Source organism: Leopardus geoffroyi, chromosome C3 (assembly GCF_018350155.1).
Source record: "Leopardus geoffroyi isolate Oge1 chromosome C3, O.geoffroyi_Oge1_pat1.0, whole genome shotgun sequence".
Taxonomy (NCBI): domain Eukaryota; kingdom Metazoa; phylum Chordata; class Mammalia; order Carnivora; family Felidae; genus Leopardus; species Leopardus geoffroyi.
The window spans coordinates 21,077,584-21,102,838 of NC_059338.1; the positions used below are offsets into that span (position 1 = coordinate 21,077,584).

The following is a 25,255-nucleotide window of genomic DNA, read 5'->3' on the forward strand; positions in this document are numbered from 1 at the left end:
CTATCTTCCCTACCTAATGAGAGTTCAGTTTTCAAAAATGTTAGGAAACTGTCGCATATTCTACCCTCCTTTTAAAAATTGACAAATGTGTGTTAAAGGCTCTGAAAAGATCTGCCTTGACGATTTAAGAACCTTATTTAACCTTAACTCCATTATTTCCCCAACCTATGTGGCTGCATAAACTTTGCTGCTGCTGCTGTTATTGTTGTCTTAATATTATTAATTCACATCCAAAGGAAATATTGTTGCAGAAACATACTTTGGATATTGTCAGTATATTTGGATAATACTAATAATAGCAGGCCATTAAAAATAATGTTAAATTATTTTTTTAACATAGCTTACCCACAATTATCTAGAGAAATCAGAAGTTATCAGATAAACGTGAGCAATATTGAACATTTTAACAGAAAAGTAAATATGGACTGAACCACAGGAAATATACAAGTAAATGCCTTTCCGTCATTAGCCTTTAAGCCCCATCGATTTTGTTTGGGTCACTTTCAAAGTGGCCACCTCATCTCACTAGCTCTCTTTCTGCATCATGCTATCTTTCAAACATTAAATGATGCTTGCCCATACAATGTAATATATATATTCATGACTGTGTAATAAGTGAATTTTGAAATATTATAAATGTGATCTTTTCAATTATATTTTATCCTGATGATAGAACCAAGATAGGAAAAGTAATACGCCCTTCTTTTTGTCAAATTTACATAATACCATCAGAAACCTCTCTAAAAATTTATTTTGTCTTTTCAGGGGCAAGAACCAAAGGAGGGTTATGTTAAACTGGACACTATAAACACACTGTGTATACAAACTCTATAAAAGCTTACATTGCATTAACCCTTCTTCCTTGTCACCTAATTCATTGGGTTTAAGGTTTGTTTTTTTAAATCCTTAATTTTAATTAAAGCTAGACTGGCTCTCTCCAGAGATACTGCCAAAAGTTGGAAGATCATCACCTAAGAAGCGCACATTATTGGGATGTCCAGATATACTCTTACTCATTTTACCACACGCAGTTTTCCTTCGATACAATATGATACTTTAGGATCAACGTATTTACATGACATTATATTATTGTACTAACTATACTTCATGTCCTTATAGTTTTAATTGCAGTAATAGTTTAATGCAGTAAAATACACAAAATCAGTTTGATATATTATATTCTTAATAAAAATTAATATTCATGGACCCCTTAAAATCATCTTGTATATCACCAGTAGAATGTCTAGCACACAGCTTGGAAAATGCTAACACGGAAATTTCTTGTCACGGAAGTGGGAAAAATTCAAGATATATTTTCTTCCTACCTATATATATATATATATATATATATATATATATATTTGTGAGAGAGACAGCATGAGCATAGGAGGGGCAGAGAGAGAGGGAGACACAGAATCTGAAGCAGGTTCCTGGCTCTGAGCTGTCAGCACAGAGCCTGATGTGGGGCTCAAACTCACCAACTATGAGATCATGACCTGAGCGGAAGTCGGACAGTCAACCAACTGAGCTACCCAAGAGCCCCAGATAAAAGGTATTTTATTTTACACTGCTTTCTGAAAGGAAAAAAGAACTTTATCAAATATTGTGATCAGATGAATTTTGTAGTCAGGGACTATTCAAAGCATTGAGGATATACATCTCTAGTACTGAATTTGTATATGATACAATAAATACGCCAAATGAACTATCTTATTGAAATGTGCAATTTTTTATGAGGAAACAAGCATCCCCTAGAACCAAAGGTTGATGCTGCGAATACTTTAGACATGTGGTATATATGTGTGTGCCTCTGTAGGTTAAATTTTCTCTTTCTTTTTAATCAAGTGACCTGTTCTCATTTGGTTAAGTTTCAACCACAAGACATCACTGCATGCTTCTTTCCTTTTTTTTTCTTTTCAAGATACACGTCATAACACACCAAGAAAGGGGGAACTTCCAGTGTCTGTGGTAACATCACTTGATAAACAGACTCATTTGAACAGCACGAGCCTGTCTGCCTTTACTATATAAAGCCGCCCAGACGTTGACCAGCAGATATTTACGGAGTGAGGACTATGCGAGCAGCAGCAATCTCCACGCCAAGGTTAAACAAAATGCCAGGGATGTTCTTCTCTGCTAATCCAAAGGAATTGAAAGAAACTGACCATTCACTTCTAGATGACAAAACTCAAAAAAAGAGGCCAAAGACTTTGTAAGTTCATTTTGTGTGTCACTTTGTGGATTTTGACTTAGATTATCTTTAATGGCAGAAGGATTGAGAATGAATAGAAGAAAATATGAGCAGTTAGCTTAACTAGATCAGAGAAATTAGCTGTTGTATATATATATATATATATATATATATATATATATGTGTGTGTGTGTGTGTGTGTGTGTGTGTGTGTGTGTCTAAAAAATAAATCATGATAGGCCATTAAATTACATGGAAATTTTTGCAGACTTTGGCTCATAAAAATTAGCTCAATCTTAATACAGCAAAATGTTATAACAACAATTTTTATTATTGCCTTGTTCCTTGAGAAGTTTATTTCATGCTCCTTTTACAAATAATATGTATTCTACTAAGGAAATATGAATATTCATATTTGTGTCTTTTGTAGTGGGATGGATATGAAAGCATACCTGAGATCTATGATCCCACACCCAGAGTCTGGAATGAAATCTTCTAAGTCCAAAGACATGTATGTACATTAATACTGCTGACTTTTCTTTTTAAGAGTAGTCTATGCATTAGCTAGCTCTATATTCTAGCAAGTGATTAATATTGCACATACTAGATTTCATTTCTTTTAAGTAACCAGCCAAATAAGAGTAGACTACTTAGTACGAATGTAAACAAAATGTCAACATGTGTGTACATAATTTGCAATTTATTATACTGCTGGAGTATATGTATTTGGATTTCTTCATACTTTGTTGGTAGATATTTTTCATATCTATAGTAATTTTAAGGGAAGTTTTGTTTTCTTACAGACAAATTTTTTTAAAAAATTATAGAACTAGAATCTTAGTTTGTGGAATTACCAAAATATAGCAGCCATTCTGATTTTATTTGTGATTACACAAAAAAGTTCACTAATTTATGTAAATTTTGTCCCCAGTAGACTCTCTGCTAATGAAGTAATGCAGTGGTCTCAATCTCTGGAAAAACTACTTGCAAACCAAAGTAAGTGTGATTAACTGCTAAATGTTTTGGGTTTAGCTCAATACACTAATACATTGAATGACTTCAATAACATATTGTCTTCTGGATAGAAGAGTGTGTGAAAAGTTGTATTATAGTTTTTCTGTAGTCACTAATAGCTTCAGTATATTATGTCTCATTGTAGTGTAACGACCTGGTACTCAGTTCTGCCACTATCCTTTGGACAAATTTGCCAAGACGATTAGGTATTCCCTTGAGTCATTACAGGAATGAAATTTAAAATTATGCTGAGGTTCTGAAGTTTCAAGTTTTTTAATATAAACCAAACATCTCAACATGTGAACTGCCATTCTGAAAGCTACCTATAGAATGTATTTTTGTAACTGTTGGATGTAAGAAGTGGGATTCATTCAATTAACTACTGTATTATCCATACATTCATTAATTTACTCATTTAGCTCACTTTTAAGTGGCAGGCATTTTAGAAGCACCAAGGATTAAAAAACAAGGGCACAGTGCCTTGTTGCCTTGAAGGAAGTTGAGACACATAATACATAATTGCATTATATATAACATGATATATGATAACACAGATAGGATTAGAACAATTTTTAAACAGTCTTGATGGGGAGTTTCTGATAAGACAAGGTAAAGAATGAAATCAGCTTGCCTTTCCCCAATCATAGGCATCAGAGTTCTCTTGGGATTAAGACCTTGCTCAGAGGTATGGGTGAGCAGAGTGGTCTCCAGAATCCTTGCTTGGGGGTCAAGTTGTTCAATATCCTTCATCCATCTTATTATCTGACTTAGTTTACAATCCAGCCAAATAAATAAATGGCATAGAAATGGCCCAATTAAAAGCCTCAGTAACACGAGCAAATATAATCAGCACATCAGCACATTTTCTGACTAATAAGAATTGGATGGGGAAATTATATTTGGTAATGATGAACATGATGTTAATGACTTTCGTCAATGTTTGCTTTCCTAAAATACTCTACAGTCTGGTTAGGAGTTAGTATTTATAAGAAAAGAGATTATTTTGTAATCACAAGAGCAGAATTTTAACTTAATTAACAGATGGAAGCAAAACACAGTTCTATAGATCACTAAGTAGCTGTGTGACTGTGGATAGGTTTGTTTGGCCCCAGATAAACTATAAATGAAAGAACCTCTGAGGCCTTCCCATCTCTATAAATTATGACACAGCTATTTCAGCATTAGCCATCTCTTACCTTTGTGCATAGGCAATGCAATAGTATTTTTCTTGTATTCATTTACCGGCTCAATTAATTTAATTAGATCACCACCCCCCCCCTGTCTTTTTAGTTGGTCAAGATGTCTTTGGAAGTTTCCTGAAGTCTGAGTTCAGTGAGGAGAACATTGAGTTCTGGCTGGCTTGTGAAGACTATAAAAAAACAGAGTCTGATCTTTTGCATTGCAAAGCAGAGAAAATATATAAAGCATTTGTGCATTCAGATGCTGCTAAACAAGTGAGTATTATCTTCATTACCACCAGTTTATGTTTAAGGAACTTAGATGCAGAAATAGCATTCCACACACATAGCAAGATTACATCTTTTTTAAGTGTCATAATTTCATTGTTAAGTACTTAGGTATGTTCATATACTTCAGTGCAATAATAATCTAATTTTCTATATTTATGTATATTTGAAGACAGTAGGATGAAAAGACTGATTTTGCAAAATTAGCTAATGTGACAGGGGGTGGGTAGGACTACCAGTATTATTAGCCAGAATTGCATATCAGAATGTCCTTAATGAGATGCTCATCTTACATTAGGATAAAACACAGATTAGTATGTATCACACACACAATTGCAGCAGCAGAAATATTTTCACTTAGTAATGTACCCACCTTCCCATGAAATATTCTTGGTTCAAGCAAAAAATAGCTACACAAAGTGTCCTCTCCTATACATTTTAAATGACCATATCACTTTTTCTGATGCATGTATCACCTTGTATGGACATTTAAATTTTTCACGCCTGCCTCTTTTGCATCTCCCAACTATACTATAAGCTAACTTGGAACAAAGAATTTTGAGAGGATATTTCTTCTTACCTCCTTCACATCCAGTGTAGGGCTGGTTTAGAATAGGCATTTAAGAGATACTTGAACTGATATAAACGAGGGCTTAACGCCATTGTCTTGAGGTGCTTCAACAAACATAGTTACATCATAAAATGTGCAATAAATTGGAAGTGCATATTAACTAGTGAGTATTTGTTTTTAGATCAATATTGACTTTCGCACTCGAGAATCTACAGCCAAGAAGATTAAAGCACCAACACCAACGTGTTTTGATGAAGCCCAAAAAATTATATATACTCTTATGGAAAAAGACTCTTACCCCAGATTTCTCAAATCAAATATTTACTTAAATCTGCTGAATGACCTTCAGGCTAATAGTCTAAAGTGATCAGTTCCTAGCTGGAGAGAAATGAAGATGGTTTCGAGGACAGAAGGAATGTGCCACTTAATGGCTCCCTGGGTGAACAACCTGGCCCTTTTGAGTGACTCCACAGGCCCAGGGGAAGAACAAATGATTCAACATGGATTCACATGGAAGTTATCCAGGCTCAGGATCGAAGAAACATGAGCAAGATGAAACCCAAGAGACAGTAAAAGGAAGGAGACACTGTGGTACTGTCTCCTTTATACAGTGGACATATCAGAAAAATCTCTCAGAACTGAGAAGGCTGGGAAAGTCCAGTTACACAGAAACTGTGAATAAAGATTTTGAAACTGATTAAAACATGCTATAAGCTTCAAGGTCAGCTTATATTTATGCTACATATTATTATATAGAGATTTATTGAGCTGCTAACAAGTCTTTAACTTGGATGACTGTTTGGAAAATATGTGTTCGAAACCACCGTTGCTATTTTTCATGCCAAAGGGTTTTTGGTGTTGTTTTATTTTTTTTGGTTTGTTTTTGACTGGAAAGAGATGAAGAAGAAAACAATGTATTAACTTAAGCTGTTGCTCTTAAAACTGGGAAGTCAGAAATTGTAAATTTCACAGTGTCAGTAATAAATGAGTTTTGTATTAAAAATATATAGAAGCAATTTCTGTTTACATTTATTTGCTGTTTTTAAAAACTGGTATTTATTCCTCAGATTTAACAAAAATTCAAGCAAGTGTCTTTCTACTTTCTATCATCTCTTCAACAACTAAAACTATCATACAATTAATCCTATATTTATGTATTATATGTATCTATTAGACAAAGTTCATTGGTTTTCTCTTTGTTATCACAATGCATAAAAATCAAACAAACATGTTCTCATATGGTCAAGATTCAAATAGATGAGAAATTGAAGAAGTCATATATATATGCAGTAATTATCTATCTATCTATCTATATATATATGACTTCTTCAATTTCTCATCTATTTGAATATAGATGAACTATTTGAATATATGTGAACTATTTGAACTATATATATGCGTGTGTGTGTGTACACACACATGCATATATATATACACACATATATAGTTATTTATGTATTTTGAAAGACAGAAACTGTGAGTGAGGGAGGGCCAGAGAGAGAAGAGAGAGAGCCAGAATCCCAAGCAGGCTTCACACCACAGCCCTATGGGGGGCTCAAAGTAGGCCTCAAACCCACAAACCATGAGATCATGACGTGAGGGAAGTCAGCCGCTTAATCAACTGAGCCACCCAGGTGACTGAAGAAGCCTTTTAAAAGGGAATAGAATAGTTATTTCAAGAAGTAACTTCATTAACAGTTGAGATTTTATTGTAATTGAAAGTTTATAAAACTCAATCCTATGAAAGTTGAGACTCAGATTAAACCACTAGTTTTCAAATTTAGTTATCAAAATTACTTAGGATGTTTAAGAAAACAAAACAGAACAAAAAAAAAAAAAAACAAAAAACACCTTTTTCAGACCTTATGCCAAATTGACTGAATCAGAGTCTCCAAGGGATAGGGTATGAAAATCTATACTTTAGAAAGAAATCCCAGGTGATTCAAAAGATAATTCAGGGTTGGGAACCCTAAGATTAAGTGAAAATCACACTCCCAGGGATTGCACAGAAATCTGACTGCTCTTTCTGCGATGTGACACTGCCCCCCACTGACCAGAACACATTTCCTAAATCACTCAAGTCTGTAAATAGTCTTCCAAAGTGTCAAATATGAAAGTAAGACTACTCTATAGGGATCACCTACAGAGAGCAGAAAAATAACCCAGATGATGCACATGCTAGCACATAGCTGTATCTTCCCATGTGCTTGTGTTTCATATCTTACTGAATAATCAGCCCCCAAAAACCACAGTGAAATATGATGGATATCCTCAATATAGGCTTACCCAGTCATCAGGTCCAGAGCTAAAGTATGGGGCAATACGCAATGATATTTTAAAAGTATTACTCTTGTGTTTCCATGGAATAGAATCCATATTGGCTCCATCTTAAGCTTTGTTCCATGGTTGAGCAGATCACATCGTAAGAGAAGCTTAGGAAGAATTCAGGTTTACAACAATAGTAATAATCAAGTATTTCTCTTCCTTACTCATTCCATCACCAAGTTCTGCCAATCTTCCTTCCACCACCAGTGTGGGGAGGTGGCATATCACCTGCTCTTTCTCTATAACCACTGCCTTAGGCTCTCATTGCTTGCTAACTCATGTGCCTTGTTTTCCCTCTGCCAGCCTCTTCTCTTCAATCCGTCCTCTGAATAGCCACAAACATCCCCTTCTGATTTGACCGTGTCATTTCTCATAACATATAGAATAAGTTCAAATTTCTCTTTCTTCAATTGAAAACACTCTCAGTTAGACTTTGATGGTATAATTCCCATTGCTCCTCTCTGGTTACTTTCTTACCTTCATGTCATACTGGATGGTCTTTTCTTGAATGAGTCCTGGGCTTCACTATCTCCAGGCTTTTGGTTAATTTCTACTATCCATCTAAAATGCCTTTGCTTCCCTCCTCCCAGTTTTCAAAATCCAGCCAATTATTCAAGGCCCGGATAGAATAACTCGTCCGCAAAGGTTTTCTAAAATCTTCCATCACTATGTAGTTATTTTCACTGTCTAATGGATATGAACTGAGTGAGTCCACATAAACACAAGACACTCTGCTTCTATTTCCAGTACTACTGTCACATTAAATAGTCCAGGCCCTTCAGACTTCGAGGCATGAGAAGTGCAACTGTCCAAGACACACACTGGTCACAAAATAAATGCTTCTGGTCTTTGTCTTGTTAAGATGCCATGTTAAACAGCCATCCAGTTTTTGGCCAGATGGTCAAAACAAACATCTAAGACACCTTCTCATTTTCAAAGAAAACCAAATAAAAATGAACAAAAACTCATCATGACAGCATAGATTCAAGATATTAAAAAATACTTGAAAAGATAATTTTCTTACACTGGCACTTTTATTATGGTGTGACTGTTTTATAATACTATTCATAGTATGCGATTAGCTCTCATGAATCTACTATTTATTTTTATTTTGTTTTATTTTTCTTATTTATTTTTGAGAGAGAGAGAGAGTGAGAGAGCATGAGTGGGGGAGGAGTAGAGAGAGAAGGACAGAGGATCCAAAGTGGGCTCTGTGCTGACAGCAGTGAGCCCATGACGATATAGAACTCATGACCCATGAGATCATGACCTGAGCTGCAGTCGGACATTCAACCAAATGAACCACCCAGGTGCCCCAAACTATTTAAAGAAATCTAATCCAATGGCTCAGTCTGAGTCCCAGCTCACATTTTGTGTTCTATTGTCATACGAAAGCAGCTGCAGTTAACAATATGTATGATTTAAAACTCATGAATTTAACTACTAGGCAATGAGAAAGAATGAAATCATCCCATTTGCAGCAACGTGGATGGAAGTGGAAGGTATTATGCTAAGTGAAATAAGTCAGAAAAAGACAGATATCATATGTTTTCACTCATATGCGGAACTTGAGAAACTTAACAGAAGATCATGGGGGAAGTGAAGGGGAAAAATAGTTACAAACAGAGAGGGAGGCAAACCATAAGAGACTTTTAAATACAGAGAACAAATTGAGGGTTGATGAGGGGGCGGGGGAGAGGGGAAAATGGGTGATGGGCATTGAGGAGGGCACTTGTTGTGATGAGCACGGGTGTTGTATGTAAGCGATGAACCACAGGAATCTACCCCCGAAACAAAGAGCACACTGTACACACTGTATGTTAGCCAATTTGACAATAAATTATATTAAAAATAAACAAATAATATAAATAAATAAACAAACAAATAAATAAAACTCATTAATTTAAAAAATAAAAACAAGTTCACTTTCTCAGATTTATTTTATATTATTTCTAATATGTGTATCATAGGAAACTAGGGATCTAAGAAGATAACAATGAGGAGGACATATACCCCACGATATCTAATAATTTCTTCGTTTTTCTCTTTTCAAGTCAAAAATATAAGACTTCTAAAAAGTTCCTTAACTCCAAGTTTTCTTAACAAAAGTAGATATTCAAATAACAATAACAATAGACATTAGGTTTGTTCACTAAGGAAAAGTATTTGCAATTGCCTTATATTTAATATGCATTTTTACTTGCTATAATGTTAGCTGACTGATTTTTCTCCATTTTTTCCCTCAAGGAAGGGGTAATTTGGGTGAATCTTGAAGAATAAATAGAACCTAAACAGGGGAGAAGGAAAGTGGGAACACTTCAGTGCAGAGAAGAGTCTGTGAGAAAGTCAGGAAATCAGGGGAAAAAAGAAAAAAAAAAAAAACTTCAGTAATGGTGACTTATTTAGTGTGGCCGGAATATATGGGGGAAAAGAAAGAATAAGAGGGAAAACTAACAATGTAGTTTAGGGTAGATTCTAAGAAGAGATACAGTCTACTCCAAAGAATGTACATTTCATCTTTTATGTGGTAGGTAAGCACTGAAACTTTAAACAAAAGAGGAAAAGACATACCTACCTGTTTTTGAGGGTCTACTGCCATCCAGACAGTGTGCCAGATACACATAACTTGCTAAGTCCACACCTAAACTCTTTGAGATAAGCACTCTAAGCCTATTTTTTTTCCTCAACAAATATAGAAACAAAAAAGTGAAAAAATTATCTAAGGATACATAACTACTGAGTAGCAGATCCAACATTCGAAGACTTTCCATTATCTCATGCTTCTTTCTGAATGTGACATCATCACCTTGTTTTTTAAAAGCTAATTCTACATTTAGTGTGGAAGACACTTCCAAAGGAAAACATTATTGAGGAAGGAAAGCTAAGTGTGAAGCTAGTTTTTTTAGCCCCACAGGAAAGATCAGGGCCTGAACTAGGGCAGCAATCAAAGCAATGGGAAGGAAGGGGGGAGTAGACAAACTTGGTTAGCAATATGCTGTGATAAATAAGAGAAAGCAATATAGGGTCCCTCTGGGTTGTCTAGCCCAGGCCCTCAAAGTTACAGCAAATTCCTTTCTGGGTGCATTTTAAATATATCCTCTCTGAGGCCCTTCAGTTACAAATGTGCATCAAACAACTTGGAAATAGAAGAAGGGAGTACTGGAGGAAGGCTGAGGCTTTTGATTTTAAGAAGTTCCACATGCAAAATAAATTATGTAGTATTTTCAATAGATAACAGCTTATTCTTAATTAACCTACAGATGAAGCATTCCACATGTTTTCCCCTAAACGTCACTTTCCTCTTGGAAAAAACAGAGGCTTACAAGTCTTCATCCAGGCTGAGAACAAAAACCAAGAACCAAGAGACTCAACACATTTGCAGCAAGCAATTGCTCTAAGTTGAGAGCACCTTTCAAAGACAGGAAACAAAACCAAAGTCTAGGATTCAGGCCAAGAGACAGGCAAAACAGAAGCCGCCACAGGGATCAGGAACACTAGACAACACAGAGGACTGTGATGAAATCAAAGCTGGGGCAGGAATTCTGCCTCCTTATATGGAAGGCCTGGTCATTAACTTGACAGTAAAATTACGTGACTGGTGGAATGTTCTCGTGTTCGCTTCTTGGCAACAGAGAGAAACAAGGGGCCTGGAGGCCTGCAGTTAGCTGGTCACTCTCTTGGCACATTCTTTATTTCAATAATTCTTACCTTAACTCTTCAAAATAGGTGAAGTTATTTTTGCTCTTTATTCTGGATTGAGAAAAAGAAAAACGGGAATTTTGTGGGTTTCAGATATTCTCTTATCTCCTTCAAACTCTCTGTTGCTATTCTAGTCAAACATGGTGAAAAATTCAGTGGGTTTGGTTTAAATCAGTAAAATCTACATGTTTTCCATTTGTCTTAAATTTTATACTCTATGTTAAAACCCTCAGTTTGAATCAGCTCTAAAAACAGATTGTATTCCTAGTGTAGTGCTTTTTTTCCTTAAGTCTGTTAATTCAGTATTTACATATGATCCACTGTAAACAAGTAATAGAACATGTTCCCATATTAAAAATTGAGCAAGATACTTCCTACAATGTTTTGTTTTGTTTTGTTTTGTTTTGTTTTGTTTTGTTTTGTCACAATGGTGACTAGAATGATTATAATTTACACTGTCTATGAGGGTAGTTTAAAGTGTGTCAAAATTGAGGGGCGCCTGGGTGGCGCAGTCGGTTAAGCGTCCGACTTCAGCCAGGTCACGATCTCGCGGTCCGTGAGTTAGAGCCCCGCGTCGGGCTCTGGGCTGATGGCTCAGAGCCTGGAGCCTGTTTCCGATTCTGTGTCTCCTTCTCTCTCTGCCCCTCCCACGTTCATGCTCTGTCTCTCTCTGTCCCAAAATAAATAAATAAACGTTGAAAAAAAAAATTAAAGTGTCAAAATTGAGGGGGAGAAGCACAAAAAATGTCTCACTCCGAGGTTTTTAAATTTAGAAATCTGGGCTCAACTATAAACTTCTAGAAAAGAGTCTAGATGATTGCTCCCTTAATATATTCACCAATTAATGACACTTGCTATGTGCCATAAACCATCCTAGGTGGTAGGGAAACAGAGATGAATAAGACAGAGCCCTCCACTACTGAGAAGCTCACAGTGCTCTTGGAAAGAAAAGAGCAGAAAAGCATTACGGTGAAATAGACTAAGCATTATAAGAGAGGTATACAGGAGGGACTATTTTTAAGTTTATTTATTTACTGTGAAAGGGAGAGAGATAGCAAGATGGAGAGGGACAGATAGAGAATCCCAAGCAGGCTGCATCCACACTGCCAGTGCAGAGCCCGATGCAGTTCTTGAACTCACAAACCACAAAATCATGATCTGAACTGAAATCCAGAGTCAGATGCTTAACCAACTGAGCCACAGGCGCCCCAAGGAGGGACTGTTAAGATTGTATGATAGTTAACCTCCCCAGTGGCTCTCTTCAGGTCTCTGATGAAATGCCAAAGGGGACTGACTGGTGGTCCCTCCTCTCCCTAAGGGGAGAAGCTGTGTGGTGCCAACTTTCTAAAAGGTCACCAGGTGCTAGCAACAGTTTAAGGAACTCCCCTGGGCATCAAGTTACATCAAGTTTACCTCCATTAGCAAGCTCTTTCTATTATCACTAACTCAGTTGGGTGCTTGCGTACTCCCGTCCGTCCAAAGTTCCTGATGAAAAGGGAGCAGTGAGGGCAAACCACACCTCCCGCTCCTTAGGATGCTGCAAAGCTAAGAAATCACAGATATCCTGCGGCTTCTCCATCTTGCTCCTGTGGAATCTGCAGCATTTACACCAGCTCAACAGACATGAGCAATGTGCTATGAGAACTCAGAAAAGGCGTTAGTCATTCTATCCTGGAGGGAGGATATGGCTCTGGAGAAATGATGGTTGCACAACACAAATGTGTATTAAATTCAAAGTAACCCAAGTAACTTTCTGAACTACCATATCACTGAGCTCTGTAACTCACTAATAAATGTAAATTCTGGCATTATTGGGTTCCAAAAGGGCTAGGATAAGTCTGCCCTCTTAATTACTAATATTAATCGCTCCCATCAATATCGTTTTACTTTAGCTCTCATTGTCCAAAAATAATGATTTCTTTTTCTCTTTCATTTCAGGAGGTTGTGATAGAGACTGCCTACATGCCTGTCAATCTTAGGCCCTCTCCTTGGACTTCAGGAAAACTACATTTCACAGGCCCTCTGACAGTGAGTGTCAAATTTAGAACCTTCTTTGAATGTTTCCATACAGTCAATATTTGACTGGGCATTTACTTCTCAGTAGTTATTTTACTTGAATTTGGTATTTTACCTTGAATTACAACTTGATATTTCACCTTACATTATGAGGGCCACGAAATTGAGTTCTGTTCCAGAACTGGCAATAAAGGATGCTGGTTATCTCTCTCTTCTCCATATACACTGCTAGAGGCAAAGGACTCTGACATTGCAAAGCTACATGCAGGAGTTACCAGACCCAGAATAGTCATGCAACCCACACCAGCATTTGTATGAGTAAAAATAAAAGCCTATGAGATTAGAGGATTATTTTTTAGAACAACTAGGGAGTTTTATCCTGATGAATGCAAAGACACTGATTATATATATATATATATATATATATATATACACACACAACGTTATATATGTGTGTGTTTTATATATATATATAACATTATATATATATATAACATTATATATATATATATAATGTTATATATATATATATATAAAACACACACATATATAACGTTGTGTGTGTGTGTGTGTATATATATATATACATATATATATATATATATACACACAACATTTTATTCATAAAGAAACAATTCCTTATTTCATCTCTAAAGATATTTGGAAACATCCTGGAAAAAACCAGGGCAATTTCTCTGTCACAGCTCAATATTATTTAGTTCCCAAATTAGGCAAAGGCTATCTCTCTGACCTTGTGATTTTCTTTGAGATAGAGCTGCCTGGAACAGAGGATGTAAGCTATGGACAAGAACAATATGTGAAAAGCATATTTCAGATGTAACTTAGAATAGAAAATGCCAAAAACAACACAAAAAGGGAGGTGAGGGCTAGGAAGCAGGAAAATAATAAGTGATGGAAAATTTCATAACTGATAAAAACCTAAGTGAAAGTTGGCCATGTAACATGTATTTTCCACTCATTCACTTTGACTCAATTTAGGACTATATACTATATTGGTAAAAATACTTGCAGGTTTAAACAGGCCAATCACCAAATCAGAATTCCAAGAATATGTGATGTGGGGCCCTGGAAATCATGTGTGTGGTTAAGCTGGGGTTCAGACAGGAAGTGTGAATTCAGTGCATCCAGGAAAATTAGAGGGTGAACTCACCAGGGCCAATTTTCCAGAGAAACCGAAGAACTGCCTATGAATTAATTCATCCTAAAAGAAAAGAGTTTCATGATGTACAACTATGGCCTAAAAACAGTGGACAGAGTTGGAGGAAATGGACTACTTTAAGTATGGCAGGAGGCTGATGCTTATATCTCCCTTTGATGTAAATCCAAAATCTGAGGTAAAGGAGAGCCCAATTAAAGAGGGATAAACACTAAAAGGACAAATTCCCTGAACATTTGGTAAATCTTTGAAAATGCATAGGAAGAGGTATTAGTCAAGTGATGGTGATGCACACTCCCCTTTTGGAGTTAGGATTAGAGCCCTGATGGGACAGAGAAACAGAACACTCCAAATCTAGAAAGAAGAAGAACTGGGAGAGTGTGTGGTGCCCCATTAGATATCACCCCCATCATGAGCAGACACTTATGTCAGCCTAATCGCTTATGTAGGTGTTGGGTCTTGAAAAGGTCTCTTGAAAGGGAATAATGTCCTTTTTCCCAACTTAGGTTCTGACTGTTTGAGAAATACCATAAAAAATTAAGGTGGAGGCCAAAATATTACTGATACAGCTAGGTCAAAGAACAGAGAATTGGGAGATTCCAATAGGTCTGCTAATTCAAACTCAGAATTAGACCAACTTGCCACCCTGCTATAGGCAGTGTCAGACAGAGGCACGATCTCTAGATATTGGATGGCCAATGTGGGGAACAAACATCCAGGTGTCTTTTCTCAATTAGGACAAGTGTGAAGAGTCAGCCCAGCTCAGAGCTCCTGGCTTGTGACTGGGCCTAATAGTATTGGAGTATCTGTTCATTAGGAACTGGGTTAGATGAGACCACCAAACCATAAAATCAGGTAGGCCCACAGAAATCCTCTGAGAGTTGGAAATGGTAAATCCAAGGCTGAACATGAGCAGGTCTTATCTGTGCCCCATGGCAGCTTAGGGCTCCCTTATGATGAATGATGGAGGATGAAAAGCACCAAGTTTGTGTTGGGATAGTACGGAGGTGGAGGCTAAAGATTGACTGCTACTGAAATACATTTCCACTAAGGGGTGGACCTAAAAGAGAGAAGTGAGGGAAAATCTCCTCAGTGGTACATTTTATGGCAATGCACCTGGTCATCTACTTAATACGGAAAGAAAAGTGACCTGGGGTTAGACTAGGCATTGACTTACAGGCAGTGAAGAATGGCTTGGCTAGTGGATTCAGGCCTAGAAGAACAATGATTAGAAAATTGAGAATAAGATGGGGTGCTTGAGTGGCTTACTTGAGTGAGCATCTGACTCTTGATTTAGGCTCAGGTCACAATCTCACAGTTCTTGAGTTTGAGCTTTGTGTCGGGCTCCACACTGAGAGCACAGAGCTTGCTTGGGGTTCTCTCTCTCCCTCTCACTGCCCCTCCCCTGCTTTGCTCTCTCTCTCTCTCTTTCTCAAAATAAATAAATAAACTTAAAAAAAAAGAAAATTGAGAATAAGAAGGTCTAGGGGAGATGCATATGGGTGGACGTACCAGAGTGTTCAAAAGTAAAGGCCTTTGTACCACATGGTAATACTCAGCAGAGATCATTGCCCACACAAAAAGCATAAACAACCAAATAGAATAACTTTACCAGTTGACCTCAGCCAGCCTGTTATCAGCCAGCCCATGAACAGAATAGCAATGATGGCAGAGATGGATATGCATTGGCCCAAAAGAATGGACTTCTACTCATGAAGGCTGATCTAACTACTGTCCTTGCCAAAGCCCAATCATCAAGAAAAAGGGAGCCAATACTGAACAAATGATATGGTACCCTATTTCAGGGGCCAACCAACCATTTCATGGCAACTCGATTACATTGGACTTCTTTCACCTTGAAAGAAGTAATTCGTCTTTACTTGAATCAACATATATCAACTACGGTATAGGTTTACCTTTCCTGCCTTAGCCAGTCCCACTCTAAGAGGGCTTGTAGTTTTTGACTCACCAGTACAGGATCCTATATCACATCAAACCAAGAGACTTACTTCACAGCAAAGGTGATATAGCTATAGGCACATGGTTATGGGATCCAAGGGTCATATCACATGCCATAATACCCAGATGCTGCCAGCCTGATGGGGCAATGGAATGGTCTTGCGATGGCACAGTTGAGGCACCATCTTGGGATTATATTCTTTAAGGAACCATCTTCTAGAATAAAGGATACACTCTTAATTAATAACCATTATATGGTGCTATGCCCACAATATATGGAATATATGGGTCTGGGAACCAAAGGGTCAGAGTAGGAGTGGCCCCATTTGCTATCACTCTCAGTGACTTTGCTCCCAGAAGATGAATGCTTCCATCAAGGTCAAAACCACAGTTATATTAAATTTGAAACTGCAGGCATCTATTGCTTTCCTTGAGCTCCTTGTACCAAGAGACCATCAAGCAGAGAAAGGAGTCATCATCCCAGCAGAGGTAATTGATCTTGGTTATTAAGAAAAAGTAGGGCTGCTGTTACAGATGAAGGATAAGAAAGAATATTTTTGGGCACTCAATTGTTCCCATGGGGCATCTCCTGACCCTTGAAATAGTACAAGGATGAATGTAGCAGCCAGTCCTGGGGTGGGCATGGTGACCAGGGAATCAGACCCCTGAACAATGATAATCTGGATCACTCCAACACATAAGCCAAAACACCAGCAGAAGTGCTGGCCCAGGGTGAGAGGAATCTAGAATGGGTAATAGAAGAGAAAAATAATGAAGACCAGCTGTGACCTCTAGACCAAATGTGGTGATGGTGTTGGTGGAGTGCTTCATCCCACAGACTTTCCTCCAGAAAATTTTCCCCAGGAAAAGAGTCCTTCCAGAACCCGATAGCAGCTGTTTATGGATACAGTTGAATATACTGTATGAAGCAATTATATCTGGGTAGTGCAAGGGTGGACTGTAATAGGTACGATAGGGCACAATCCATCTTCAGAACCAAAGTGCTATCTCTCCTAACACCTGAGTTCAGGCTACTAATAGCTTACTGATGAGTTTCTTTCCAGGAATTTTCTTTGTCCTAAGAAAGCTGCTTCACCAGGTTTACATCCCCTCTTTGGGAGCAGCCTAGGGCCAATGACTAGTGAGTTCAGGGTCCAAAACTTTGGCCTCCTTGCTTCAACTATATCAAATATGAAGGGCTATTCCACCTCCAAAACTCTTGCTAGGATCATCTGAGACCTCTGAGGCAGCTACATTATATATTTACTTGAGATTTGTAATCCATCTTCTTCCAAAAAAAAAAAAAAAAAAGGAGTTGTATCATGTTTTAAAATTAGCATATTATATAACAGAATAAATTACATGAAATAAGGCAAAACTAAAGGATATATTGTTCATTGTTCACAACAAAATTTTTTAAGGCTATTCTTCAAGTAAGGTACTGGTGTAAGTGCTATGATAAACCAGGCACATATTATGCCATCAATATGATTATAGTTTGATCTAGCAGATGGTATGTGCATAAACAAAATAGGAAGATGAAAACCTGTCACAGAATTCTAACTGTAACATATATCATTTCTTTGATTCCAGACCAGCACTATGACATAGAAAGAGCTGTTACTATTCCTATTTTATAGATAGTAAATCAAAATTCAGCAAGGTAGAGTGATTTACCCAACTAGGGGTAGATTTACTTTTTGAGTACAATTTTTTCTTTTACAGCATTATGATAAATGTTTGTTTGGATGATGGTATCATCCAAATAGATGATACATTTTCTCAGCCATCATCAAAAAACCTCTTAAGAACATCAATTTTATATCATTTAAGCATTTTGAGAATTTACTTCATCTTGCTTGGTATCCTGCATTATTTTTTAAAATATTTAAAAAATATTCAATGTCTCTGGGTTACACTAAATACTATCTGCTAACTGAATCTTTCAAGCTTTATAACATTAGAATGACAACTTGGTAATTTGCTGACTCATTCCCTAGGTATTTCCACTATTATGAAATTGTTAATTCATGGGAGGATGTTTGCTTAATAATAATCACCTGTAGAAATAAAGAATGCAGAATTCTATTTTCAAAAGATTAGATTCTAAGTGTAGTCTTTTGAGAAAGAACCTGCAGTGGCTGGTGAATCATCAAGTGGAGACAGCTCATTTGACTTCCCAAGAGAAGGAAAATGAATAGAAAAGAAGGAAAGGAAGAAACAGCAGGAGGATTGCTTGTTCTGGAATTGAACTAAGGAGAAATACAATAGGTGTTGATTTGAGGTGAGGAGAGTTACTAGAGAGAGTAGCTGACCAGTGGGTCCAGGGTTGACAGGAAGATGAGACTACTTCCCTTGAATAATTTAAAGCACTCACTTGGAAACAAGCTAAGGATCAGGACTGGAGATTCAATGCAAAGAGGAAAAAAGAAAGAAAGAAAGAAAGAAAGAAAGAAAGAAAGAAAGAAAGAAAGAAAGAAAGAAAGAAAGAAAGAAAGAAAGAAAGAAAGAGAAAGAGAGAGAGAAAGAAAGAGAGAAAGAAAGAAAGGGAAAGAAAGAAAGAAAAGAAAGAAAGAAAAAAAGAAAGAAAGAAAGAAAGAAAAAGACAAAGAGAGAGAGAGAGAGAGAGAGAGAGAGGACGTTAAAACTACTGCTGAGCAGGACAGAAAACGGCCAGGATTGTGGGAAACACCAGAAAGGGGACAGGTGATGAGTTTTGTGAAGTTCTATTTCCCACCCAGGAGCCATCTTGAGATATAAAGTTGTAGACACAGAGCAATTCAAGCTTCCTTCTAACTTACTGGTCAGGGCTTTGTGGTAAAGTTTGTCAAATTCTAGAACTGCCTAATCTTTTTTTTTTTTTTTTAACGTTTATTTATTTTTGGGACAGAGAGAGACAGAGCATGAACGGGGGAGGGGCAGAGAGAGAGGGAGACACAGAATCGGAAGCAGGCTCCAGGCTCTGAGCCATCAGCCCAGAGCCTGACGCGGGGCTCGAACTCACGGACCTTGAGATCGTGACCTGAGCCGAAGTCGCATGCTCAATCGACTGAGCCACCCAGGCGCCCCTAGAACTGCCTAATCTTAAAGCTGATGGGAAGCTTCTGATTCCTAAACTAGCAGCAGGGAAAGGCAAAGAGGATAGGAATTGAAGCAAGCAAATCAAGGAAGGAAGGAAAATGGAGACCAAGAAGGGAAGAAAAGAGTAAAGCCCAATAATCCCCCATGGCATCATGAATGGTCTGACACATATTGGCAAAATCAACCTGTGACCAAATAAACACGTACAGATGATTGTTTTCTTTTTCTCTACTTTTTGTTACCTCTCTGAGTGCCTAGGCCACCCAGACTTTATTAAGCACTTTTCAGGAGGAGAGAGGTGCATGCTTAAATTGATTTTATTTTTATTTTTATTTCCCTTTATTAATCAATTCGACATATTTGTATTTATCACAAAAAAAATCTTGAGTTTCAACTAAAATAATAAAATAAACTCAAAATGGATTCTTGTATTTTCTTTCAAAGAACTCAATGCATATACTCTAATTTTTTTTAAGTTTATTTATTTATTTTGAGAGAGAGAGAAAGAGCAGGAGAGGGGAATAAAAAGAGGAAGACAGAGAATCCTAAGCAGGCTCTGCACTGTCAGCTCAGAGCCCAACATGGGGCTCAGACTCATTAACCTTGAATCATGACCTGGGCTGAAATCAAGAGTCAGACACTCACCCAGCTGAGACACCCAGATGCCCTGATAGTCTAATTTTTATATAAGAATTTATTAATGTATACCCTAAGCAAGGCAATTCACTAAGCATATTAAAATATGAATCATAGAACAAATGTTTCTTGAATCAAGATGTAACTTAGACAAGGTAAATTCTACCTGCATTAACAGGGGAAAAGAAAAAATCTCAGTGACTTAACATAATAGAAGTTTATTTCAGTTTATTTCTCTTAAGAGAAGTTCTGCTCTTAACCAGGCATTCCAGAACCTACCTGTCTGTCATGCTCAACATATGCTTACCTAGTCATCTAGCCATCAATATCTAGTTGGCAGGTGAAGAAAGAAAACATATGGATGACCACACAAGGAGATTTTCATGGATGGAGCCTAAAAGTGGTATGATCATTAGTGCACATTCTATTGGCCAGAAGTCTAGTCACATGGCATCAGAAATCCTCAAGAGAGTCTGGGAAATGTAGTCCCTTGCTGAACAGCCACTTCCCAGCAATAAATTTGCACTATAAAGGCGAAGCATGAATATATAGCAGCCGGCCAACTCTTTCTATCTCAAGACACTTAAAGTGTGATAGACATGAGTGATTCATAAATATCATTTCAATGTAGGATATTTCTTATGGCAAAATGTTCAAGAGGCCTTTCTGTATTAAAAGAAAATTGACTTCTTTATGCCACTATTTGTAGTAACTATTGTTAATAGCAGCAATTGTCTGGTTGCCTCAGTTTGCCCAATCTTTTCCTTATAAAAGGCCATTTGTATTTGCAACATATTCCAAATGGTCCATAAGCTAGTCTTCTAACTACTTGGACATTTTGTTACAGTCCAAAAAGATAATAAAACAAAACATCTCATTAATAAACCTTATTTCTTACCATGTGCTTTTATTCCCTTAATAAGCTTTATTAATGTGCCAAATTCAATATTAATCCAAGAATATTGTGTTAGGGGATTTAGGGGTATCCCAAATTCATATAGAATAATTTCACTCTCCGGGGAACCTGGGTGGCTTGGTCGGTTAAGCATGACTCTTGATTTTGGCTCAGGTCATGATCTCATAGTCATGAGATCGTGCCCCATGTCGGGCTCTAAGCTGGGAGTGGAGCATGCTTAAGATTCTCTCTCCTCCTCTCCCTCTGTCCATCCCCTACTCAAAAGGGCCTGTAAGTGGAGTTGGGGTGTTCACTGATACCCACAGCAACAAGGCGGTGGGTGGGCCAGCTCCACACTTTACTCCACTTCCTGTCAGCTAGAACCTAGACACATACCCACCCAGCTTTAACTACAGAGATGATGACAATGTCACAGAGGAAGGCAGAGCAACCCTTGTTGGTTGGGTACCCACATGGCTTTGGGAAGTAGTAGTCATCTACCTGCCTGATGACTTGGAGATGTTTCCACTTGCCTTTGGAGTCTCTTTGTTATAACCTTTCATCTAGCTAACACAGCAATATATTTATTATCATGGTATTTACATTTCAGGTGAACAATGATATTTAATTCCTTTGCCCTTCAGGTGGGACATGGGGTGGCTAAAGTCCCAGAGCTGGCCTATCACCCTTGAAAATGGATGCCTTCAAGCATCTACCACAGTAATATGGACAAGTTTTATCCTTTTTTAAGATGTGCATAATGATATGAAAAAGCTAAGAAGGGATTAACTTAGAGTTTTCTGAACATGTCCCCAAAACTCTTAAGCTTCTTTTCTAAAATGACTCTCCATTTTTATACTTCATATTCCTGCCTCATCCACCATACTCAGTGATACACATGTGGCTGAGTGCCAGACACCCTATATTAAAAGAAACAAAAATACTAGCTGAAAGCTATTTCCCCCTTTTGTCCTCACCCTTGCTTTGATTTTTCCTCTTTTCTGTTTTAGCCATAAGCAACAAGAAAGTTTTCTTTTCACTAAAATTGGAAATTCAATGATCCTCCACCCACTCATTTCCCTTTCCAACAAGCTCCGTGGACCTACACAAAGGGAGATTTTTGTGACTCCTCCTATGGTCAGGATTCAGGCCTTTCCTTTTACATTCTTCCTCCTTCTTATGGTTCAGAGCCTCTTCTATCTCCTGTGGTTTCTGTTTCTAACCCTGGGTATTTGTTCATCAAGTTTCTAAGGTGGGTTGGTGTGATATTTCCACTAGGTTCTCTTTCAAAAATGAATCCTCGTGGCCTGCATTACTTTACTTTTCCATTTATAAAAGTGAACCCATGTCCCAGCTTCTATAACATAATTACAACAGAAAAAATTTCCAATTACAGCAGTTCAAACTTATTCCAGGAAAATTCCTGACTAAAATAAGTACTCACGTGCCCCAAAATCCATGCTTTTAAATGTGTCATAAAAGAAACGTCATTGACAAAATGGGGCATCTTTCTTTAATACCCTGGGGTCCAAATCTGGAGAATATTTGCAAAAATCCCCGAGGGCTCCCGACCATCCAGAAAGATCATTACTCAGTCAAGAAGGACCTATTAAATGTCTATTCCACTCAGTAGTGTCTGGTAGGAAGTCATGAGATGAGAAAGCAATATAAGTGGGCTTTTTGTCTAGCTAAGTACTCTCTCATCTGCTTGGTGGGAGGAAAATAAAAACCCACACTATTTATCCCATTGTCTGGAATCACAGAATGTCAGATCTTGTGTTATCTAATTTACTCTTCCTATTGGTAGATTTTAAAGCCCCAGTGCAAAAAGATCAAGTGGTTTATCCATGGAGACCATGGAGACCCATATAATAAATTGTATTACAAAGTTAAAAACCCACAAGTCAATAGTGCACTAGAACCTCTCTCAGAGCAGAGAGTTTTATAAACTGTCCCATGCTGACTCCCTCACTAAAGCTGGTATACACACTTGTATCTTGGGAATATTTTAGTAATATTTCAATAATACAATGCTCCAGTAATACTTCAGTAATCCAATGCCAGGCTGTTCTCTGTTTTTATTAAATGCATTAGGACAGGGCAGTTTACCCTGCACAGAATTACACATCAATAACAAATCTATGGCTTACAAATCTTATCAAGGTGAAGCAGAAAGTGCCAATTAACGCTATGAATATTTTGCTGAACAATAACTCGTGGAGCCTCTATTGTGTCTAGCCAGTGACGCTTCTGCACACCAGCATCAGGTAAGTTATCTTAGCCTGATTCCACATAACAACCACTAATAGCCAGCTCACTGATCCATCACTTACATACTCCCCATTATCTCATACTCTGTTAGTGCAAATTTGGTGAGCTATTATCCTGAAAGCTGGAAAACAGCAAAATTCTGCTAGATGCTTCTGAGAAAATTGTTGCCAGCAATTTGAATGTGTTACAGCAGACAATAAATTGAGAAAAATTTCCCTATCTTCATCTTTATTCTACCTTTCTATCATTTCTCACCTTTCTCTACATGTGCCCCATACCCAATAGGTACCTTGATCCATTAGAAAAGCATTTTCCATTGTCCCACTGTTGAATGGTCCATCTCTGGAACATATAATAATTATTTGTTTTCCAAAGTGACTTGTGCCACCCACACCCAAACATTGTCAGTGAAAAGTTGTCCAGACCCTCTTTTGTAACCCTTCTGTATCCACAACGCGAGCTTATCATAGCACTGATACCATGTATTTGGATAATTTATTTAAATGACAATCATTGGACTGTCATGTCTTTGAAGTCAAAATACCTAATTTACTTTTGCATCTCCGTTCCCTGTTATTCCTGATAAATATGCATGTTTGCTAGGTGAATGAAAATATCATTCAATCTATCAATAGCTTCAAAAAACAGTGTTGAGTATTACACTCCGTGTAAGGAATATGGGAGTTAGGAGGAAAAACCACCAAACAGTCCCTATGAGTAGCTGAAACAGAAGAGAAATGGAAAGAACTTTCTCTTTTGATTCAGGAGCAGCATTCCATAGAACAGAAAATGTTGCATTCTTTACCTGTACAGTGTATGTTTTCTGGTTGAAAGTCTCCTTTTAGCTCACATTATTGCCATCTTGCCATCACTTGCAATACGTATGTGCCCTTTTCATTAGGCAGCCTTTGTGTTTAGTGTCTCATTGTTCTTTATGAAAATTATAAGATATCTGATTTTAAAAAATCAGTATTTCCCTTAGGATAGATTAGAATCTAAGGGCATAGGTGTCAGGCTGAATATGGGTAGGGAAGATGTTCCCTGTAAGCAAAGGGAGCAAGTTGCTATCATGGCTCCTCAAAGGAAGTGGTAGCTATAAATGCAGAAGAGTGAGCCAGAAAAAGGAAAGAGGAGGACCACAAGCTGAGAGGGCCAGAGAGGAGGTGGTGAGGTAACAGGGCATATTGGGTATCTCTTGTTTCATTTGAGGTTGACTTATTATGATGTAAACTCCTTCACTTTACCCAATTTCCCAGACAAAAATACACACTTTTTGTTTGGCTTTTTTCCACAGTAACATGTGCTAACTTACCTAATAAGTGCTGTGTGTGAATGAAGAAATTTTTTGTTGTTGCTACTAATAAAGTAAGGAAGAATCTGTGCTCATCTGTGTTGAGATGCTGAAGAATAAGCAAAGCCTATCATTAAAGAAAAAGACCTAGAAACTATGAAATTTAAGCTCTCCAACTCCTTTTTACCCTCAGAATTGATGGAAAATTTGGTATGGTTTTTGGATTACACAGGCTATAAAACTCAAGTTTCAGGGACATTTTTTACTGAGAACTGGAAGGAGAAAGAAAGTCCCAAAACAAGAGTGATTTGCACATGGTTTCTGAGAATGAACTCTCTAATGTAAACTGAAATAAAACTACTAAAGGACAGTTTCACAGAAACATATAGATTGATGCATAGAAATATCTCTAAACTAGACTGGGAACTAGTCTTGACTTTAGAGAATGGACCTGTACCCATCTTCACATTGAAAGGTAATTAAAAAATGTGTCTAAGAAAAGTTGAAGAGGTTTTCAAATGATTTACAGGAAACTGTTTCAAGCGACGAGCTAAGGAGATTAGCCTTCAACTCCATTAGCTACAAAAAGATGGGTTTGTTTTGGTGAATGATTGTGAAGTGCCAGAAGGAGTGGAAATGAAATCTTAACAAAGATGGTGTATT

At 37.4% G+C, this 25,255-nt stretch overlaps 1 protein-coding gene and 1 long non-coding RNA gene across 3 annotated transcripts in view; one reads left to right on the plus strand and one right to left on the minus strand.

Moving 5' to 3' along the window:
- The window catches only part of LOC123586740, a 360,359-nt gene that overhangs the window by 184,402 nt on the left and 150,702 nt on the right, over positions 1 to 25,255 (minus strand). The window lies entirely within an intron of this gene.
- On the plus strand, positions 1,981 to 6,256 carry RGS1 (regulator of G protein signaling 1). Of its 2 annotated transcripts, none has more exons than XM_045456125.1 (5): positions 1,981 to 2,212; positions 2,622 to 2,702; positions 3,123 to 3,187; positions 4,496 to 4,659; positions 5,424 to 6,256. In XM_045456125.1, the coding sequence occupies exons 1-5, from the start codon at positions 2,076 to 2,078 to the stop codon at positions 5,607 to 5,609; spliced, it is 633 nt and encodes a 210-aa protein (XP_045312081.1). In that variant the 5' UTR covers positions 1,981 to 2,075; the 3' UTR covers positions 5,610 to 6,256. The 2 variants fall into 2 exon arrangements, with proteins under 2 accessions (XP_045312081.1, XP_045312082.1); XM_045456126.1 differs by having other exon boundaries at positions 3,126 to 3,187.